General features: G+C 50.8%; 1 protein-coding gene across 2 annotated transcripts in view; it reads right to left on the bottom strand.

Moving 5' to 3' along the window:
* FAM120B (family with sequence similarity 120 member B) overlaps window positions 1-21023 on the bottom strand; it is a 64831-nt gene extending 43808 nt beyond the window's left edge. For both annotated transcript variants that reach the window (XM_068985177.1, XM_068985178.1), the window contains exons 1-2: window positions 20962-21023; window positions 2190-3407 (exon numbers count right to left, since the gene is read on the bottom strand). In XM_068985177.1, the coding sequence (XP_068841278.1) occupies window positions 2190-3386 (1197 nt within the window). In that variant the 5' untranslated portion in view covers window positions 3387-3407; window positions 20962-21023. The remainder of the gene's footprint in view (window positions 1-2189; window positions 3408-20961) is intronic.
* Between the last annotated feature and the right edge of the window lie 1189 nt (window positions 21024-22212).

Genomic DNA, 22212 nt, shown 5'->3' with positions numbered 1-22212 from the left:
GGGCAGGCATAGTAAACGCAGCCAGGATGCGTGAGGAGGAGCCCAGCCTGATAGGTGCAAGGCACACAGACGGAAGTGAAAGCTGGGGACCGGCAGGAGCCAGAGCAAACAGAAGCGAGCAGAGAGGGCCTGGGACGGTGCTGGAGGCGTGGCAGGGGACTGCTCTGCGTCCTGGGCTGGACAAAAAGCAGATAACGCCCAACTCTCAAATGAGACCCCGAGCAGGGCAGCTCCCTCGCAGACTCTTCCGTTCTCCCACTTCCCAACTCCTGACCACGACGCGTCCCTCTCCCAGTGCCGATGGACCTTCAGACCCCAGGGAAGGCGGGTACGATCTTGTGAAGCATGGAAGGCTTGGGCTCAAACTCGGGGTCTATAAGAACTAGCTGTGTGACCACTGCAGACATGTCATTTAGCCTTTGCACACCCACGGCCTCACGTGAGCGGGAGACCAGGGCGTCCAGCAAGAGCTGTGTTAGCAGAGACAGTGAGGAACAGCCGAGAACCAGGAACAACTACGCAGAGGTGGTCGCTGGAGAGCCAGCGGCGCAACCACACTGAGCACCACGGGAGCCGAGCACAGACTGGGCTCCGTCCTTCCTCTGCCCGCCTTTCTCCTCGGGCCGCGCTGAGGCCCATCCTTCTCCAGGCTGACATGCTCCACCCACCTCCCATTGCTCCTCGGGACCTCCACGTGCAGGGCCGCCTCCAACCCTCCTCCAATGTCCATTCACATTCTTTTCCCTCTAAAAAGCAGTTAAGAATGTTTCCAGGTAGAATACATTTCTTAATGCTTTTTCACCTGTAACTCTCTTGAAACATGTACCACATCCGACCTCTCACCTTATCACTAGGATAAGAAGCTACCCTCTCTGTTACAAGGCACGTGACAGAGGGAGGGGAAGGGTCCTTGCAGTTGTGCAGGACGGAGGGGAGAAGTCACTGACAGAGCGCAGAGACAGAAGAGGTAGAGGGCAGTCCCTGGGGCCACGGCAGGGCAAGACAAGAACCAACAAGGCCAGGCCCTCACAGGACCACCTGGTCTGGAAGGAGAGACCTGAACCGGAGAGGACATTCTGGGGGCACCTGCGGCAAACATCAGTCTCTCACACAGGGTGGGCGGCCTCTCTGGGTGTGAAGGGAAGGCCCAGCAGGCACCGACCAGCGGAGGGGCCGGAGGGCCGTCCAGGAGAGGGGCAGGCATGGCTGGAGCAGCAGCAGCAGCCAGGACGGCGGCCCGCTCTGCGCAGGTCACTGCTTCCCTCCGAAGAGCTAGCAAACGCAAAGCAGGGCTCTGTTTCCGCTTGCAGCGTGACAAGGGGGCTGGAAGGGGCAAAAGCCTGTTCAGGGAGAGTTCCCAGACGGCTGCAGTCATCCACGCAGGGCGGTGAGAGCCCAGGGTGGTGAGGGCCACTGAGAAGACCAAAGGAGCAAGACTTAAGAGAGACTGGTTATGAAAAATGGGAGAGACGGTCCCAGGTTTTGAACTTGGAAAGATGGTGACACTCGACCCAAGAACAATGAGAAGCTGTGACTGAAGTCCTATTTGGCTCCGCGCTTGCTGAGATGCCTCAGGGCATTCGTGTCCACACGCACCTCCTCTGTAACCCAAGGATAACGAGAGCTTTCGATGAGATCATAGCTACACTGCCACCAACCTACACCGAGCGGGCAGTTCATGAACAGTGGCCTTCCTTCAAAACTATCAAGGCTCTGTATCATTTTCAGGACTACATTCAAATCCCTAGGGTGGCATGCAGGAATATCCACCGTCTGGCTCTGTCTGTCCTTCCCAATTATCTTCTGCTTACTTAGCCCTTCACACCCCAGGCCTCAGCTACTTGTCCAGGGCTCTGCTGAGGGCACAGGTCCCATCTTTGTCTGTTCACAGCAAACCTCGGCCCAGGAAGGCCTGGCTCCAGTTGTAACTAGTCCTCTGGGGGCTTCTCTCTGTCCTTAAGCCACAGCGATCACTCTCTTCGGATCCCTAGCGCTCTGTAGCAGCCACGGAACAACACGAGGCAGAGCCCACAGTGTAGGGAGCTCCTAGCTAAACTCAAGCGTTTGGCTCTGTGGCCCTCACCGTGTCTTAACCACTGCAGGCAGTCAAAAAATGTTCACTGACAAATCCATCCCAGGGTACATTTTCAATCATGACATATTAGATTCGGGTGGGCAGGTTCACCTACCTTTAAGATCTCAGGATCCGAAACCACAGTTGCTTGATATTTGGCTTCAAGCCCCATATTTACAGGGTCTTCCTGTTTAACTTCAGTGTTTGCACACATGGCTGCTTCTAGGTTGCATTCAGGGTCTGTACCTGCAGGTAATTTCTGCCTGGATTCAGGGTCCATACACATGGGAACCTCTTGCGTAGATTCAGGATCTGAACTCATGGATAGTACCTGCTTGTCCAAAGTTACTACATCTTTAGGTTTTTGGATAAACCATGGAGATTTCTGTCCTGGCAAAAGATACGATGCTACTCCTTTATAAAAAAGAGCTTTGTTTGGTCCCAAAGGCAGCATCTCTTCCAGCTTTTTCTCACCTTGATGCAACCGAAGAACTTTAGATATGTGGTCTGCTACAGCTAAGATAACATTACCTTTTCTGTCACAGCTCTCTCTCACAGAGGCATAGGAAGTCAAGCACTTGTACCGAAAGCTCTCGAACATGCCTTCTGGAACAACGTCATTGCCAAGCAGGCAGGCCAGCAGAGGCAGGTCGGCCAGGTGGAGCCCGAGGCTCTGAGAGAGCTTCTCCCGGCAGAGCATGACGGTGTCCAGACTGTCCAGGGAGAGCTCGCTGATAGAAAAGTAGGGACAGGTGTCATAGATTAAGTAGTCAGTGTCTTCTCCAAGAATCCCAAGGCAGTTGTTCTGGAAGCCGTAGGAGGCCACCTCGTAGTCGGCCTCCTGTAGCGAGCACAGAGTCTCCTGACCCAGGGCCTTCAAAGCAAACCGTGTGAATACGGCCAGCCCGGAGGGGATGAAGAACATGTTTCTGCCAGGCTGCTCCCTGTGGGACTTGATGTGGTGGAAGATCTTGGCTATCTCCCTGTTGTTCTTGAGTCTGCGTTTCACCCACTCGCCTCTCTTGGACTGCTCCACCATGCCATCGAAGAAGAAGATCAGCTTGATGCCAACAGCGGTAAAAGCGCTCACGAATTCTCGCAAAGAAGAGTAGTATTCCCGCCACTGCCCGCCGCAGACCCAGGACTCTGGCGTGTACCAGTACCTGAGGCAGCACATGGCGTCGACCACAATGGCGGGCGTCCCTCCGGGGTGCTGGCTCCGGTGGCGCTCTGCCAGCTCCTTGAAGTTCACTACGGTGCATACATGTGGGCAGCTACTTGCCACAAACCCATGCAAACCTCTTACGCCCATAATGGAACTCCTGGGAAGGATCTAAAAAGGAAAAGAAATGAGTAAATACGGCGTCACCGTGACACACGGCGCCTTTCAAAGCACACAGTCAAAGGTTCACATTCCCTCCGTCCTCATCATAACACAGGGCACACCGTGCTCTCAGGAGCCCGAGAGCCCTCCTCGCACACAACCGCACGGCTGGACCCGAGGAGGCGCTGAGTCGGGCTCTGACCAGGACAGTGCGGGGCAGGGTTCTCTCAAGATTTTCACTATGACTATTACTCAAGAGATTTCCCAACGAAGTTTGAAAACAGGCTAATAGTTTCACAGAAGTACTGCGTCCCATCTAGGAGCGCAGACAGAAGTGAATTCTGAAAGCTTAAAACGCAAAACCGATACACGCAACACTGACGTTTCCCCAAACAGTTTCGCTGAGAGAAAGGGGCGGGACCGAGGCACGCACGCCGCTGCCAACGCCCGGCCGCAGGGGCCAGAGCCGCGGGGTCGTCTGCGGTGGCGCAGGAGGGCGAGCTGACGCTGCGCAGGCAAAGTGACAGACACGTTCACTACCTCGGCTGCGGGGTGGTTTCACAGGTAACCACAGGCTCGAAGTTTCCCGCACATCAATATGTCTCAATAAAGGTGTTAAAAAGATGATGCGAAAATTCTCTAGGCCAAATATCCTCAACATTTGAGATGATGACTGACTGTAGATGAAAAACTATCTGTTCTAAAACGTAAAAACACACAAAATAGTTCGAAGAGTTAGAATTCACAATCTGGAGGAAAAAATTTAAGCGGAGTCCTTTATGAGTATGATGTCCTTGCACATAGTATAAGACACCCACTGGTGGTCAGACATCTTTTATCTCAACAGCCTATTCTTCTCATCAAGGCTTCATGTCCTCTGATGAAACAGAACAAAAGAATCCTTATCATGCAAACAGCAGCAGAGAGGAAATGGCCCTCTCTCAGGCCAGGGGCTGAGGGCAGACACCCCAGCTGCCCCCACACAGTAGAACGAGCTCCTGCCCACCGCCTACGAGCACTGGGCACTCAAAACACACGTCTCCACTCTTCAAAACCACCATGGTGGGTAAAAACTATAAGCCCTATTTCACAAGTGAAGAAATGATAAGCAAATTACTAGGCTGGGAAAAGGCCCCCTTGTGGATTCCCTTCTAAGAATGTACACCTGTTAATGGACAGTGGCCTCTAACAGAATCTAAAATTATCTACTTAATTGCTCCTAATAATAAACACAGGGCTTGCCTGGTGCCTCAGACAGTAAAGGACCCACCTGCAATACAGAAGACACGTGTTCAAGCCTCGGGTTGGGAAGACCCTCTGGAGGGGGTAACGGCTTACCCACCCCAGTATTCTTGCCTTGCCTGGAGAAATCCATGGACAGAGGAGCATGGTGGGCTACAGTCCATAGCGTCGCAAAGAGTCGGCCATGACTGAACTTCTCCCTGGTGGCTCAGCAGCCAAGAATCTGCCTGCCGATCCCTGGATCAAGAAGATACCCTAGAGATGGAAATGGCAACCCACTCCAGTATTCTTGTCTGGAAAATCCCAGACAGAGGAGACGGGCAGACTATAGTCCACGGGGCCACAAAGAGTCGGACATGACTTAGTCACTACACAACAAAAATACAGAATATCTAAAAGCCGAGTGGACACAAACAGCCCACTGAAGCTGAGACCGAGCGAGGCCGTCTCAGTAAGTATGATGGACCCACACTCCCAACCACTGCAGATCCTGCCGGCACCGGGCTGGCCTGGGAAGCTGTGCGTGCTTCTGATGCAGAAGACGGACTTCACAGAACAACCCCCTCAACCGCAAGTTCGTTCCCAGGCACGCCCCTGGGCCTGGCGGGAAGGCAGCATGTTTCAGAACACAAAGAAGGGCTGTCAGACGGAACAAAACCAAAATGGATTTTTTTTAAAAAAGGAAAGGTTTGTAGAGGATGAGAGGACCCAAGGCAGAGCTCGCCCAGCGGGAGTCCGTGGGGCCTGAGGACCCTGCAGGCCGCGCCCGCGAGGAGGCCGCCGCGCCCGCGAGGAGGCCGCCGCGCCCGCGAGGAGGCCGCCGCGCCCGCGAGGAGGCCGCCGCGCCCGCGAGGAGGCGCATGGGCGGGCAGGCGGGCTCCAGGCCGCCGCCTCTCCCACCCGCAGACCCGCCTCGCCCACCTGCCTCGTTTGCCTTGGCTGCCTTCCCTCGCTAATAGAAAAGCCATTTTTGTTCCAAGCGCTTTTCTACTGAAACTGCAAGCGGCGACACTGAGTTTCGTGAAACACTCTCCTCTCTATTTCGCAAGAAGTCGGGCTCGGCCTCTGGTTTGGTTCCACTCAAATGGTTTTCCTCCTCGCTTACCTCGGTAGTAAAAAGCTCACTATTTTCTTAAACAGGTACTGGTTTTTCCTGTATTTTACACTGCCAATTTCTCACAGTTTGAATCACAAATTACCTTAGGAATGTGCTCTTCTACGGTATTTACAAAGACCACTTTGGCTAGGTAAAGATTTGGGAACTTGGGACATTAGAGGATGCCTTCTGGCATTTCAGGTCCCCAAAGCGCGAATGCAGTGTTAACCTGCCATCAATGCTGTGTGTGGTGTAAAAAGAAATGCTTAAAAAGAGAATCTGTCAATATTACCTTGTTCAATAACTTTCTTCTGTTTTTTAAGCCTTTTATTTCTAAGAGCATATACTAAGGATTTACATTCTTTAAAGGTAGTTTTTAAGATGACTGCAAATATATATATATACAAAATACACACTGTAAAATCACATATATATACACATATACACACACAGAAAGCTTTACTTATTCTACCTGCAAACTATACAGGGAGCTGCCATTACCTAGATAACTACTGTTTGGAAAGAAAACAAAAGCTATTCTCGTCAGGGAGGAGACTTACTGCCCAAAGGAGAATCTGGGGATCCTGCCCATCACTGTGGGCCTCGGGCCAGGTGTCACCCCGTCAGATCCCTAACACCCAGCAGAGTCAGGTACGTGAGACCTGGCAAGCATCTGTGAGGGAGTGATAGATGAAGGCATCACAGGGCAGGGATATAAAGAGAAACCAGGAACCAGCAAGTTTACAGACTCAGCTGTGGGCAAAGCGAGACTACAAGCCAGAGTCTGACTTGGAGAGAAGGCGTCAGGGCAGGACAGTTTAGGAAGGAGCCGGCAGGTGCACAGCGGGGTGGGGCAGGGGCTGCACAGGGGGCCCGGGGGAAGCCTTGCTCTGGCCATGCCCAGCTCAGTCCCGAGGTCCGGGGTGACGAGCAACTGAGGCCTGGAGAGAAGAGGTGAGAAACCCAGAAACTCCTTTATTTACCATCTTTCTACTGGCAACACTTAGAGAAATGGAGAGGCAGGCCTCAGCATAAACACATACACCCCTGCCTGCCACTGAGAGATCAAAGGTGATGCACGGAGGGTCACTCAGAGCACAGGACAGTGGGCCCACGACAGCCCTGGGCACGCCCTCATGGACCATGAACAGCCTCGGGCACACACCCCACGGACCACGGACAGCCCTGGGCACACCCCACGGACCACGGACAGCCCCGGGCACACCCCCACGGACCCACGAAAGCCCTGGGCACACACCCCATGGACCCACGAAAGCCCTGGGCACAGAACCCATGGACCACGGACAGCCCCGGGCACACACCCCATGGACCACGGACAGCCCCGGGCACACACCCCATGGACCCATGAAAGCCCCGGGCACACACCCATGGACCACGGACAGCCCCGGGCACACACCCATGGACCCACGAAAGCCCCAGGCACACACCCATGGACCCACGAAAGCCCCGGGCACACACCCCATGGACCCACGAAAGCCCCGGGCACAGAACCCATGGACCACGGACAGCCCCGGGCACACACCTCATGGACCACGGACAGCCCCGGGCACACACCCCATGGACCACGGACAGCCCCGGGCACACACCCCATGGACCACGGACAGCCCCGGGCACACACCCCATGGACCCACGAAAGCCCCGGGCACACACCCATGGACCACAGACAGCCCCGGGCACACACCCATGGACCATGGACAGCCCCGGGCACACACCCATGGACCCACGAAAGCCCCAGGCACACACCCATGGACCATGGACAGCCCCGGGCACACACCCATGGACCATGGACAGCCCCGGGCACACACCCATGGACCACGGACAGCCCCGGGCACACACCCATGGACCACGGACAGCCCCGGGCACACACCCATGGACCCACGAAAGCCCCAGGCACACACCCATGGACCACGGACAGCCCCGGGCACACACCCCACAGAACAGCGTCTGCAGGACAACCAGAACCAGCAGCTGTGGCCGCATCAGGGACACCTGGCGTCCCAGAGGTTCAAGGCATAACAGTCCAAGGTGAAAAGACAGCATGTGTGCAAAGGCACATCAGTGAGGAGAGGCAAGACAGGAAGCTGGTTCCGAGCACATCTGAAGAGCTGGCTGCTAAGCTGGCTGACAAATCAGACTAATATTCTCCAGAAGTAAAACCATAACCTCTCGATAGATCTCTATCAGACAGAAATAATGTCTCTACAAGACAGAGATCTACAAATTGACATGCATCATCGTGATATTTGGGCTGCATCAAGAGGCAACAGCAAACTAAGAGAGAGACGGACATTCTTTTAGAAACCGGAACTATCGCAGGTGTAACTCTTGGAAATGGCCTAGGATTCGGGGACGGACGCACAGTCCTCCTTTGTCCTGGCTTCGTGTCTGAGTCTTGGGTAACTGCTCTCAGCGGGAGCTTGCTGCCTGGGCCCGCGCCCCCTCATGAGGCCCCCAGAGCTTGAAGTGGAGGGTCTGAGGTCCACTCTCCTCTTCCCCCCGAGAGCCCCAGCTAAGAGGAACTTATAGGGACCCTTACTACACAGCAGGGTTTAAGAAAAAGGACTGAAAATTCAGAGATGAAAATGTGTCCCTGCTCAGCATTCACCGGAATTCACAGGCACAGCCTCAGGGCAGCCCCAGCGGGGGCCCCACACAGGACGTGGGACGATGGGCCAAGCCAGCACCCCTGTCGCCACTCCAGCGGATGCGAGCTGACCGAGACAGACAGGGCCCTGCCTTCGGCAGCTTACACACCGGCAGGAAAAGCCCCAGCAAGCGGTCGTCACTGGGGCATCACTTCAAGACAGACAAAAGCAGACAGCGTGAGAGGTGGTCAGCAGGAAGACGCAACCCATCCTGGGATCCGCAAGGGCCACCCGAGGAAGGGGACGCCACCCGGGCAAGGGGACGCCGCCCGGGCAAGGGGACGCACCTGAGGAAGGGGACGGCACCCGAGGAAGGGGACGCCACCCGGGCAAGGGGACGCACCTGAGGAAGGGGACGCACCTAAGGGGATGCCACTTGATGAAGGGGATACACCCGAGGAAGGGGACGCCACCTGAGGAAGGGGATCCACCTGGGGAAGGGCGTGCCAAGGGCCTGACAAAGGCAGCCAGGGCAGGTGGCACAGCCAGAGGGAGCAGGAGGGCAGGCGGACGGGATGCATGAGGCAAGAGCGACAGGGATGCCTTTATTTAGGTCCAGGGTGTCTTTTTATATTAAATCCATGTTTCTAAGGTGCTTAAAAGATCTGTTCTATTATGCAGTTTAACCTGCAACTTTACTTAGCATATGATAAATGTATTCTTCAACACAGAATATGGGGGACAAAAAAACCCAAACCCCGGGGCCTGGCAGAGCCTCTGCTGGAGGGAAGAATATGGACAGATGTAGTCGGAGGCTTCTGCAACAGCGGCTTCCAAACCCACACATGCGTGCACACTTGGTTCTAAGGGGAAGTGGGTGTCACGCAAAGCTCTTCACCAAGTGTATTTTGGAAGCACTGCCTTGCCTGTGCTGTGGAAGAGGGATGGAGGCAGGCCAGACATCCAAAGCCCTCTCTCACCGGGAAGAACCCCAGCTCTGGAGGGATGCAAAGCCCTGTGTCATACTGCAAGACAAAGAGGCTAAAGAGAGCCTCTGTATCCCCTTCCTCCAGGACACCGAAGGCATGAGGTCCCGCAGCTGCGGACACAGCAACGAGCAAGACAGACACCTACGACGTGCACCTTGAAAGGAGCCCAGGCTCAAGGTCTGTTGGGAAAGAAGCAGACCTGGGCGCGTGCAGACGTGTCCAAGCGCACGAAGCTGTACACTGTGAACCCACAGTGGACGCCCCTCCAGCCCCCCTGGTGCACTGTGGGGGTTTGTTCAGACTCCACTGCGAGGCCTGCATGCCAGCAAAGAAAGGAGGAAGAGCCGGCGGCTGGGGGCAGTCAGCAGTGTGCACTGAGTCACCTGCTGAGGTCACAGAGAGTAACGGCACAGCCAGCTCCTCTCTCGAGCGGCTGCCCACCCCGAACACCACACTTCAGAGATCTGGTGGCGGCTGGGCCCGCAGGGAAGACCACCGCTGGCAGAGAAAGCCCTGGGGCGTGCATAGCCACAGCGCTCCTTTCTGAAGTGCTCCCAGCCCCAGAGGGCCTAACGGACCAGTGGGACTGAAGCGGCACCCAGAGGCTACTTGACTGCAGCTTTACAAAGCACCTTACAGGTCAATGAATGCAGAAAAGGAAAATGCCTGCCATCTATAAAAACTTACGCCTCATTGATCCAGAATTCAGAATAAGACTCCAATGTAAGTTTCAAAATTCGTAAGTAAAACTGAAATAATTTATTCATAAGAGACTTCTCGGGCTCTGATTTATCATCTGTGAATCACTCTTCTGCATAATTCTAATAATTAGCTCCAAGTCCACAGTAATGGAAAGGGCACGAGACAGGTGTGCCCATGCTGACGAGGGTTGGAACCTCTGACAGCGGACCCAGGAAACTCAGGGGACAGGAAAACGCCACATAAACAGCAGGGAAGACCGGTGCGCGCGCCTTAACAAGCCCTAACACTATGCTCATCACAACAAGGTGTGTTTACGATGTTTACTTGAGATCATATCACAGGGATCAGGCAAAGTTCCTACACATTTAGCACCTTCTATTAAGAAAGCAGGGAATGGTGGCTCACTGGTGAAGAATGCAATTCCAATGCAGGGGACCCAGGTTCAGTCTGTTTCGGGAACTAAAATCCCATAAGCTACGTAGTGTGGCAAAAAATATATTTTTTTAGGAAAGCAGGCAAATCCTCTATTTCAGAAAGATTTCTAATCTAAATGTGAGATTTTTCTCCTTAATGGGCAAAACTCCAAAATTAAATTATCCAGAAAACTCTGCTGTTCAGAACTAGTATCCCCTTGTCCCGATGGCCAACCACTTTACCATGCATGACTTAAAGTAACTTACATGAATCTGTGCTGGGCCCACTATCTTAGCTAAAGCACTGACGTGGGGAGCATTCGCCACTGCTGTGCACCTTCCAGAGCCCAGCGTGCACGCGGGCGTGCAGCCGGACAGGTGTGTGTTTAAGAGCAGGTGTTCTGTAAGAAGAGCTGACATCAACGCACTCCTTGAGTAACACTTGTTTATAAGGAAGGGTGCGGAGGACCTGGCTTTTTAGCTAGTAATGGCCCTGACTTACTAGCTGACTGAAAAGAAATCACTGACTCTTTGTACACCACTGACTTCTTCACTTGCTCAAGTGACAATGGTTTACCTCTCAATTTGGCAGATTTTAAACTAGTGCTATAAAATCCTCTAGTAGTTTATATTCTTATTTCTATACACAGAATTTAAACCTGAAGTTACATGTTTTAATTCTCTGAAAACTCTTCCAACAGAACACCTTACAAAGAAATAGAAAATTACTTATAAAAGCAAATGAAAATGTCAAAGTTATTCACATTTGTTCCTCTATAAAAGTAACTGATAGTGTAAGGATGCCTCACTTTCAAACTAATAAAATTAAGATGAAATTAATTTCTCTGAGTGAATTCCCAGTGTGTGACCCTAATTTCAGTGGAGGTAAGAGCTGCTTTTATGATCTTAATTAAGTGGATTTCCCTTATTTTCAACCTTTTCTTGAGGGAAGTGGCAAGGCAGCAGCAAGGAAGCAAATCAAATCCATTGTTGCAAATGTTCTGCCCCTTGAGCTCAGCTGTCAATCTCTGACCTCCCTTCTTCCTGAGGCAAGAGCAAACTAAAGCCATGTTACAACAGGAAGGGGATCAGCCCCACTCATTCACATTTTCTTTTTGGCATCATTCAGTTGCTAAGTCATGTCTGACTCTGCCACCCCACGGACTGTTGCAAGCTGTCCTTCACTATTTACCAGAGTTTGCTCAAATTCATGTTCACTGAGTCAGTGATGTTATCAATCCATCTCACCCTCTGCCTCTCCCTTTTTTTGCTTTAAATCTTTCCCAGCATCAGGGTCTTTTCCAATGAGTTTGCTCTTTACATCAGGTAGCCAAAGTATCGGAGAAGGCAATGGCACCCTACTCCAGTACTCTTGCCTGGAGGGTGTCCTGGGCGGAGGAGCTTGGTAGGCTGCAGTCCTTGGGGTCACCAAGAGTCCGACACGACTGAGTGACTTCACTTTCACTTTTCACATTCATGCATTGGAGAAGGAAATGGCAACCCACTCCAGCGTTCTTGCCTGGAGAATCCCAGGGACGGGAGGCTGGTGGGCTGCCGTCTATAGGGTCACGCAGAGTCGGACACGACTGAAGCGACTTAGCAGCAGCAGCCAAAGTATTGGAGTTTCAGCTTCAGTCCTTCCAATAAATATTCAGAACTGATTTCCTTCAGGCTTGAATGGTTTGATCTCCATGCAATCCAAAGGACTCTTTCTTGGCAAACACCACAGTTTGAAAACATCAATTCTTTAAAGAAGGTGTTCAGCTTTCTTTACAGTCCAACTTTCATAGCCATACATGACTGCTGGAAAAACCATAGCTTTGACTATACAGATTTCTTTGGCAATGTCTCTGCTTTTTAATACACCATCTAGGCTTGTAATACCTTTCCTTCAAAGGAGCAAGCATTTTTAAATTTCATGGTCACAGTCACCATCTGCAATGATTTGGGAGCCCAAGAAAATAACACCTACCACTATTTCCATTGTTTCCCTATCTATTTGCCAGGACGTGATGGGACCGGATGCCATGATTTTAGTTTTCTGAGTGGTGGGTTTTAAAGCAGCTTTTTCACTCTCCTCTAACTTTCAATCAAGAGGCTCTTTAATTCCTCTAGCTTTCTAGCCATAAGGGTGGTGTCACCTACATATCTGAGGTTATTGGTATTTCTCCCAGAAATCTTGATTCCAGCTTGTGCTTCATCCAGCCCGGCACTTTGCATGATGCACTCTGCACAGAAGTTAAATAAGCAGGGTGACAATTACAACCTTGACATACTCCTTGCCCAATTTGGAACCAGTCTGCTGTTCCATGTCCAGTTCTAACTGTTGCTTCTTGACCTGCATACAGGTTTCCTAGGAGGCAGGTAAGGTGGTCTGGTATTTCCATCTCTCTAAGAAATTTCAAGTTTTTTGTGATCCACACCATCAAACGTTTTAGCATAGTCAATGAAGCAGATTTTTTTCTGGAATTCTCTTGCTTTTTCTATGATCCAACAAATATTGGCAATTAGATCTCTGGTTCCTCTGCCTTTTCTAAATCCAGCTTGAACATCTGGAAGTTCTTGGTTCATGCACTGATGAAGCCTAGCTTGGAGAATTTTGAGCATTACTTTGCTAGTATGTGAAATGAGTGCAACTGTGCGGGAGTCTGAATATTCTTTGGCATTGCCTTTCTTTGGGCTTCCCTTGAAGCTCAGCTGGTAAAGAATCCACCTGCAATGCGGGAGACTTGGTTTCAATCCCTGGGTTGGGAAGATACACTGGAGAAGGGAAAGGTTACCCACTCCAGTGTTCTGGCCTGGAGAATTCCATGGACTGTATAGTCTATGGGGTCACAAAGAGTCGGACACAACTGAGTGACTTTCATTCACCTCTTTGCGACTGGAATAAAACCTGACCTTTTCCAGTCCTGTGACCGCTGCTGAGTTTTCCAAATTTGCTGGCATATTGAATGCAGCCCTTTCACAGCATCATCTTTTAGGATTTGAAATAGTTCAGTTGGAATTCCATCACCTCCATTACATTTGTTCGTAGTGATGTTTCCTAAGGCCCACTTGACTTCGCACTCCAGGATGTCTGGCTTTAGATGAGTGATCACACCATCGTGGTTATCTGGGTCATTAAGATCCTTTTTGTATAGTTCTTCTGTGTATTCTTGCCACCTTTTCTTAATATCTTTTGCTTTGTTTGGTCCATACCATTTCTGTCCTTTATTGTGACCATCTTTGCATGAAATGCTCCCTTGGTATCTCTAGGTTTCTTGAAGAGAGCTCTAGTCTTTTCCATTCTATTGTTTTCCTCTATTTCTTTGCATTGATCACTTAGGAACACTTTATCTGTCCTCCCCATTCTTTGGAACTCTGCATTCACATTAACATATCTTTCCTTTTCTCCTTTGTCTTTCACTTCTTTTCTTTTCTCAGCTACGGGTAAGGCCTCCTCAGACAACCATTTGCCTTTCTGCATTTCTTTTTCTTGGGATGGTTTGATCACCGCCTTGTGTGCAATGTTACAAACCTCCCTACATTGTTCTTCAAGCACTCTTATCTATCAGATCTAATCCCTTGAATCTACTTGTTACTTCAACTTATTATCATAAGGGATTTCATTTAGGTCATACCTGAATGGCCTAGTAGTTTTCCCTACTTTCTTCAATTTAAGCCTAAATTTTGCAATAAGGAGCTCATGATCTGAGCCACAGTCAGCTCTCAGCCTGTTTTTGCTGACTGTATAGAGCTTCTCCCTCTTTGGCTGCAAAGAATAAAATCAATCTGATTTTGGTATTGACCATCTTGTGATGTCCATGTGTAGAGTTGTATCTTGTGTTGTTGGATGAGGATGTTTGCTCTGACCAGTGCATTCTCTTGGCAAAACTCTATTAGCCTTTGCCCTGCTTCATTTTATACTCCAAGGCCAAACTTGACTGTTACTCTGGGAATCTCTTGACTTCCTACTTTTGCATTCCAGTCCCCTATGATGAAAAGGACATCTTGTTTTTGGTGTTAGTTCTAGAAGGTCTTGTAGGTCTTCATAGAACCGTTCTACTTCAGCTTCTTCGGCATTAGTGGCCAGGGCACAGACTTGGATTACTGTGATACTGAATGATGTGCCTTGGGAACTGAACAGAGATCATTCTGTCATTTTTGAGATTGCACCCAAGTACTGCATTTTGGATTCTTTTGACTATGAGGGCTACTCCATTTCTTCTAAGGGATTCTTGCTCATAGTAGTAGATATAATGGTTATCGAAATGAAATTCGCCCATTCCGGTCCACTTTAGTTCACAGATTCCTAAAATTTCTATGTTCACTCTTGCCATCTACTATCTGACCACTTCCAATTTACCTTGATTCATGGACCTAACATTCCAGGCTCCTATGCAACAGTGTTCTTTACAGCATCAGATTTTACTTCCATCACTAGTCACATCCACAGCTGGGCACTGTTTTTGCTTTGGCTCAGCCTCTTCATTCTTTCTGGATCTATTTCCCCACTCTTCTCCACTTGCATACTGGGCACCTACTGACCAGGGGAGTTCATATTTGCCCTTTCATTCTGTTCATGGGGTTCTCAAGGCAAGAATACTGAAGTGGTTTGCCATTTCCTTCTCCAGTAGACCACAATTAGTCAGAACTCTCCACCATGACCCATCTTTCTTGGGTGGCCCTCTACAGCTGGCTCATAGTTTCACTGAGTTAGACAAGGCTGTGATCCATGTGATCAGTTTCGTTAGCTTTCTGTGATTGTGGTTTTCAGTGTGTCTGCCCTCTGATGGATAAAGATAAGAGTCTTGTGATGCTTCCTGATGGGAGGGACTGGCTGTGGGGAAATCTTGGTCTTGCTCTGATGGGCGGGGCCATGCTCAGTAAATGTTAATCCAATTTCTGTTGATGGGCCAGGGGGGTGCTGTGTCTCTGCCGGTAGTTTGTCCTCAGGCGGAACTATGGTAGGAGTAATGGCAACCTCCTTCAAAATGACCTATGCCAGCACGCCAGGACTCCCAAGACTGTTGTAGTCAGTGCCCTGACACTGCAGCAGGCCACTGTCCACCCACACCTCTGCCAGAGACTCCTGGACACCCACAGCAAGTCTGGCTCAGTCTCTTGTGGGGTCACTGCTCCTTTCTCCCGGGTCCTCGTGTGCACAAGGTTTTGTTTGTGCCCTCCAAGAGTTTGCTTCCCCAGTCCTGTGGAAGTTCTGTAATCAAATCCCAGTGGCCTTCAAATTCCCTGGGGGCTCTCAGTCCCTTTGCAGGATCCACAGGTTGGGAAATCTGTTGCGGTCCCTAGAACTTTGGCAACAGCGCAAGAACATCTTTGGTATAATTGTTCTCCAGGTTGTGGGTCGTCTGCCCAGTGGCTCTGTGGTGGGGCTAACGGCGACCTCCTCCAAGAGGACTGATGTCATAAGCTACACCACCCACATCTGCTGCAGCCAGAGCCCTTGTCCCTGTGGAAGGCTTGCTGGTCTGTGCTTTCACAGGACACACTCAAACTCTCTAAGGCAGGACTGGCTCAGTCTTGTGTGGCTCACAAGGTTTTGTTTGAGCCCTCTGAGTATCTCTGGTGGTTGTGCAGTTTGATTCTAAATGTAATTTCGCCCCTCCTACCCATCTTGTTGGGGCTTCTCCTTTGCCCTTGGTCATAGGGTATTTTTTTTTATTTTTTGGTGGGATCCAACATTCTCCTGTTGATGGCTGCTCAGCAGCTAGTGGCAATTTCAGAGTTCTCACAGGAGGTGAGTGCACGACTTTCTGCTCTGCTATCTCGAGAGTATCTAAGCCACTAGGGAAGTCCTGAATGGAGCAGAAATAGACGATTTTCTGGAATTCCCTTGCTTTCTCCATATTCCAAGGAATGCTGGCAATTTCTGGTCCCTCTGCCTTTTCTAAACCCAGCTTGTATATCTGGAAGCTCTCAGTTCACATACTGATGAGGCCTAGCTTGAAGGATTCTGATCACAGCCTTCAGTTCAGTTCAGTCACTCAGTCGTGACTCAGTCAAGTCACTCACTCTTTGCGACCCCGTGAATCGCAGCACGCCAGGCCTCCCTGTCCATCACCATCTCCCGGAGTTCACTCAGATTCACGTTCATCGAGTCAGTGATGCCATCCAGCCATCTCATCCTCTGTTGTCCCCTTCTCCTCCTGCCCCCAATCCCTCCCACCATCAAAGTCTTTTCCAATGAGTAAACTCTTCGAATGAGGTGGCCAAAGTACTGGAGTTTCAGCTTTAGCATCATTCCTTCCAAAGAAATCCCAGGGCTGATCTCCTTCAGAATGGACTGGTTGGATCTCCTTGCAGTCCAAGGGTCTCTCAAGAGTCTTCTCCAACACCACAGTTCAAAAGAATCAATTCTTCAGTGCTCAGCTTTCTTCACAGTCCAACTCTCACATCCATACATGCTGCTGCTAAGTCGCTTCAGTCGTGTCCGACTCTGTGTGACCCCACAGACGGCAGCCCACCAGGCTCCTCAGTCCCTGGGATTCTCCAGGCAAGAACACTGGAGTGGGTTGCCACTTCCTTCTCCAATGCAGGAAAGTGAAAAGCGAAAGTGAAGTCACTCAGCTGTGTCCGACTCGTAGCAACCCCATGGACTGCAGCCTACCAGGTTCCTCTGCCCATGGGGTTTTCCAGGTAAGAGTACTGGAGTGGGTTGCCACTGCCTTCTCCCATCCATACATGACCACTGGAAAAACCACAGCCTTGACTAGACAGACCTCAGTCAGCAAAGTAATGTCTCTGCTTTTGAATATGCTATCTAGGTTGGTCATAACTTTTCTTCCAAGGAGTAAGCGTCTTTTAATTTCATGGCTACAATCACCATCTGCAGTGATATTGGAGCCCCCAAAAATAAAGTCTGACACTGTTTCCCCATCTATTCCCCATGAAGTGATGGGACCGGATGCCATGATCTTCGTTTTCTGAATGTTGAGCTTTAAGCCAATTTTTTCACTCTCCTCTTCCACTTTCATCAAGAGGTTTTTGATTTTCTCTTCACTTTCTCCCATAAGGGTGGTTTCATCTGCATATCTGAGGTTATTGATATTTCTCCCGGCAATCTTGATTCCAGCTTGTGTTTCTTCCAGTCCAGTGTTTCTCATGATGTACTCTGCATATAAATTAAATAAGCAGGGTGACAATATACAGTCTTGACATACTCCTTTTCCTATTTGGAACCAGTCTGTTGTTCCATGTCCAGTTCTAACTGTTGCTTCCTGACCTGCATACAGATTTCTCAAGAGGCAGGTCAGGTGATCTGGTATTCCCATCTCTCTCAGAATTTTCCACAGTTTATTGTGATCCACACAGTCAAAGGCTTTGGCAAAGTCAATAAAACAGAAATAGATGTTTTTCTGGAATTCTCTTGCTTTTTCCATGATCCAACGGATGTTCGCAATTTGATCTCTGGTTCTTCTGCCTTTTCTAAAACCAGCTTGAACATCAGGAAGTTCACGGTTCACGTATCACAGCCTTCCTAGCATGTAAAATGAGAGCAACTGTACAGTACTTGAAACCTTATTTGGCCTTGCCCTTCTTTGGGACTGGAATGAAAGCTGACCTTTTCCAGTCCTGTGACCACTGCTGTTTTCCAAATTGCTGATATATTGATGCAGCACTTTAACAGCACCCTCTTTCAGGATTTTATTAGTAAATAGCTCAGCTGGAATTTAATCTTTGTTTGGAATTTAATCACCTCCACTAGCTTTGTTTGTAGTAATGCTTCCTAAGGTCCACTTGACCTCATTCTCTAGGATGTCTGGCTCTAGGTGAGTGACCACACTATCATGGCTATCCTGGTCGTAACAGCTTTCTTGTATCAGTCTTCTGTGTATTTTTGCCACCTCTTCTTAATCTCTTCTACTTCTGTTAGGTCCTTAGTGTTCCTGTCCTTTATCATGCCCATCCTTGAGTAACACGTTCCCTCGGCATCTTCAACCTTCTTAAAGAGACCTCTAGTTTTTCACATTTTCTATTGTTTTCCCTCTATTTCTTGGCATTGTTCATTTAAGAAAGTCTTCTTATCTCTCCTGGCTATTCTCTGGAACTCTGCATTCAGTTGGGTGTATCTTTCCCTTTCTCTTTTTCTCTTTCCTCAGCTATTTGTAAGGCCTCCTCAGACAACTGCTTGCTTTCTTACACTTCTTTTTCTGGGGGTGGTTTTGGTCACTGCCTCATGTACAGTATTATGATGTTCCATCCATAATTCTTCAGGCACTCTGTCTACCAGATTTAATCCCTTGAATCAATTCAGCACTTGCAGTGTATAATCACAAGTGATTTGAGTTAGGTCATATCTGAAGAGCCTAGTGGTTTCCCCTACCTTCTTCAATTTAAGCCTGAATTTTGCAATAAGGAGCTCATGATCTGAGCCACAATCAGCTTCAGGTCTTATTTTTGCTGACTGTATAGAGCGTCTCCATCTTTGGGCACAAAGAATATAATCCGATTTTGTAATGACCATTTGGTGATGTCCGTGTGCAGAGTCGTCTTTTGTGTTGCTGGAAAAGGGTATTTGCTATGACTAGTGGCTTCTCTCTAAGCCTCAGTAAGAAGCACACACAAGGTGGAATGGGAGGTGGGGAAGGGAAAGTAAACGACAGGAACACAAAACCAAGACAATAGGAGGTAACTAAAGGGATCCAAGCACTGTGGGGGGCTGAAACTTAAGAATTTGAGGCCCTTCTTTAAAACACACACACACAATTATAAACTAAAAACCACTGAAGCCCTTCCCAGTGCCTTGGAAGGGGCCCGTGAAAGTGAGGACTCTGAAGTCTGAATTTTATTAGCTTTACAGTAAAATCTGCCCCATGAATGCCACTGATTCAGGCTCAGGGAGTAGGCAGAACCTCAGAATAGTAACAACCGAAGGTGACCTCAGCCATCACCTACTTCGGTCTTCTCATTTCTCAGGTGAGAAATCTGTCGGCCAGAAGTCATTAGATATTTCTGTGTCTGGAAAGCTGAGTGGTTAGGAGTTACACAAAGAAACTGGGAGGTAAGGTAGTCAGAAAGCAGTACGGGTGGCAATGAGCAGTGTGACACAACCAAGGAGGTCTCACTGCTTTACATGAACACAACACACTAAGGAAAGCACTGCTAGATTTCTGAGTGAGGAATGGCCAGGTTGGGAGAAAGCCACTCCAGTGACCTGAGAGATGGCAGACACTGGGGAAATCAATACGCAGAGAATGTGTGAAGCTGTAGTGGGGCAGGGGGTAGCTCTCAACAGCAAGGTCCAAACACGCGCAGGTCAGAGAGCACATGATGCTGGGAGGCCGTGGTTCAGAAACGACAGCGACAGAGCACAAAGCACAAGGGTCACACCAGACACCGAGGACACAGAGCATAATACATTTGGGAGGTGAGAGGCGAGGAGCCTGATGCTGCAGACCTGCCTCCCGTTCTCTGAACTGTCTTAAGTGCTCAAGTCAAAAATGTGGAAGTCACTTGAAATACCACCTCACTTTTCCCCACATCAAACTCACTTCCACGTTCTCCCCACTACCATTTCCAAATTTTCAGTCCTAAAACTTCTCTTCCCTAAATGACTGCAAATGCCATCTTATCACACATAGTCATCCCAGACCACCACCAGTACACCTGCCAGATGACTCTTTTAATACTAAGATCTGATCACTTATTCGATCACATCTCTTGTTGATCCTAGTTCTCCCAAAGGGGCTTCCCTGGCGGCTTAGTGATAAAGAATCCTCTTGCAATGCAGGAGACTCAAGAGACATGGGTTTGATACCTGGGTTGGGAAGATCCCCTGGAGGAGAAAATAGCAACCCACTCCAGTCTTCTTGCGGGAAAAATCCCACGGATAGAGGAGCCTGGCTGCCGGGAATATCCCATGGACAGAGGAACCTGGCAGGCTATAGTCCATAAAGTCGCAGAGTCAGACAGGACTGAGTGAGCACAACTCTCTCAAGCTTCCTGCCAACCCCAACTCTAAGCAACCTATATTTTCCAGAATATGTCCGACAGTCTCAAACCTGCATGTGGTAAGCACCGTTTCTGCTGCAGTAATGAGTGGCCTCTTGCCCGCAGCACCTCTCCACTTCTACTTATTCGAAGCTCAGCTAGAATCCCCCCTCCAGTACAGAGACTTCTGTCCCCTCCTTGGCCGTCTAGGACAAACCATGTATGTTCTCAGCCACCAACGCATCATCCCGCAGGCCTTTCTTTCCCCAAGGGCATGGTGCTTGCTGGGTGCTGGAGCCCCAGCTCAGGACTGATGGGTGACTGGGGGGAGGCGGTCAAGTTCGGAGACACTCGTGCAAAGGTTAGAGACGCCTCCCCGAGCGACGGCGGACAGGGTCACCGGGGACCCGGAACCACACGCCTCTTTCCTGAGGGGTCGGGCCAGGGTGGCGCCGGGGGGAGCAGGCAGGGCGCACAGCTGTGGGGGTCGAGCGGTCAGGGAGACGCGGTTCAGGGACCGCGACGGCGCCGAATCGCGAGTGCACCCTCAGCGCCGAGGCGACAGCCCCGCAGGCCCAGCCCTACCTAGAGACGCGCCAGGACACCGGAGACGCGCCCACGCCGCCCTCGGCCCTCAGCAGCTGTGCGCACTTCCGCTTCCCGTCGCGAGACCGCCCCGCCCGCGCGGGGGCGGGGCCTGCGCAGCCGGCCGGGAGGCGCCGGGAGCGCCACGCGCAGGCGCCTGAGAGCGCGTGGCGGTGCCGGCTCGGCTCGGCGCCCGTTGCCGCGGAAACCGCGCTGTGCTTCCGAGGTCGGGGTCACGACTCGCTCGGCTTCCGCAGGCGTAGCCGTTGGTGCTGTGGGCGGCGCGGCGGCGGTACGCTGGGTCGGGGTCGTATGGCGCAGTTTGGCATGAGAGCGCTGAGGTGATGGGGTGATCTGCAGGGAGACGGGAGGCTGGACCTGAGCCCTGGGCCTGGAGGAGCAGGCGCGGGGGGTCCTGAACGGGTGGAATTTCAGGCTTGGCGCTCTGTCCACCTTGCCATCTGTCCGACTGGGAGGAGGCCGGCGCTTCCCAGCTGGGACTGAGCAACGACACAGTGGAGCACGGCAAGCCCTAGGTAGAGAGGAGCCACGCTCACATGGCTGTGACGGCGACGGCCCCCCGAACTATTCTGGAGCCTACGGTTCTTCGTAGGCAGACCTGCGGTTTGGAATGGGGCGCGAGCCCAGGGCAGCCGCCAGGGCAGGGGAGGAAGCGAGGATGCGTCTCACGTTAAGGAATTTGGACTCTGGAAGCCATGTTGTTGTTTAGTCCGACTCTGACCCCATGAACTGCAGCAGGCCCGGCTTCCGTCTCCTTCACCGTGTCCTGGGAGTTTGCTCAAACTCATGGCCATTGAGTCAGTGATCCCATCCAGCCATCTCACCCTCTGTCTCCCCCTTCTCCTCTTGCCCGCAGTCTCTTCCAACATCGGGGTCGTTTCCAATGAAATGGCTCTTCCGGAGCCAGTGGCCAGAGTATTAGAACTTCAGCTTCAGTATCAGTCCATAAAGAAGGCTGAGTGCTGAAGAACTGATGCTTTTGCATTGCGGTGCTGGAAAAAGACTCTTGAGAGCCCTTTGGACTGCATGAAAGTCAAACCAGTCAATCCTAAAGGAGATCAACCCTGAATATTCATTGGAAGGAAGCCACCATCTCGGCCTTGTCTTGGCAGCTGCTTTGAGGCCAGTAAAGTTCATGTTAAGGACATGCTCCCCTGGGCTGGGAGATAGGCAGCCTTCAGATTACACACGATTCCCATTCCTCTAGTCACAACGCCAGTCTTTTATTTA

This window comes from Capricornis sumatraensis, chromosome 13 (genome assembly GCF_032405125.1).
Source record: "Capricornis sumatraensis isolate serow.1 chromosome 13, serow.2, whole genome shotgun sequence".
NCBI classification, from domain to species: Eukaryota; Metazoa; Chordata; class Mammalia; order Artiodactyla; family Bovidae; genus Capricornis; species Capricornis sumatraensis.
Note: the sequence above shows the minus strand (reverse complement) of the source record. Positions and strands in the feature narration are given on the sequence as shown.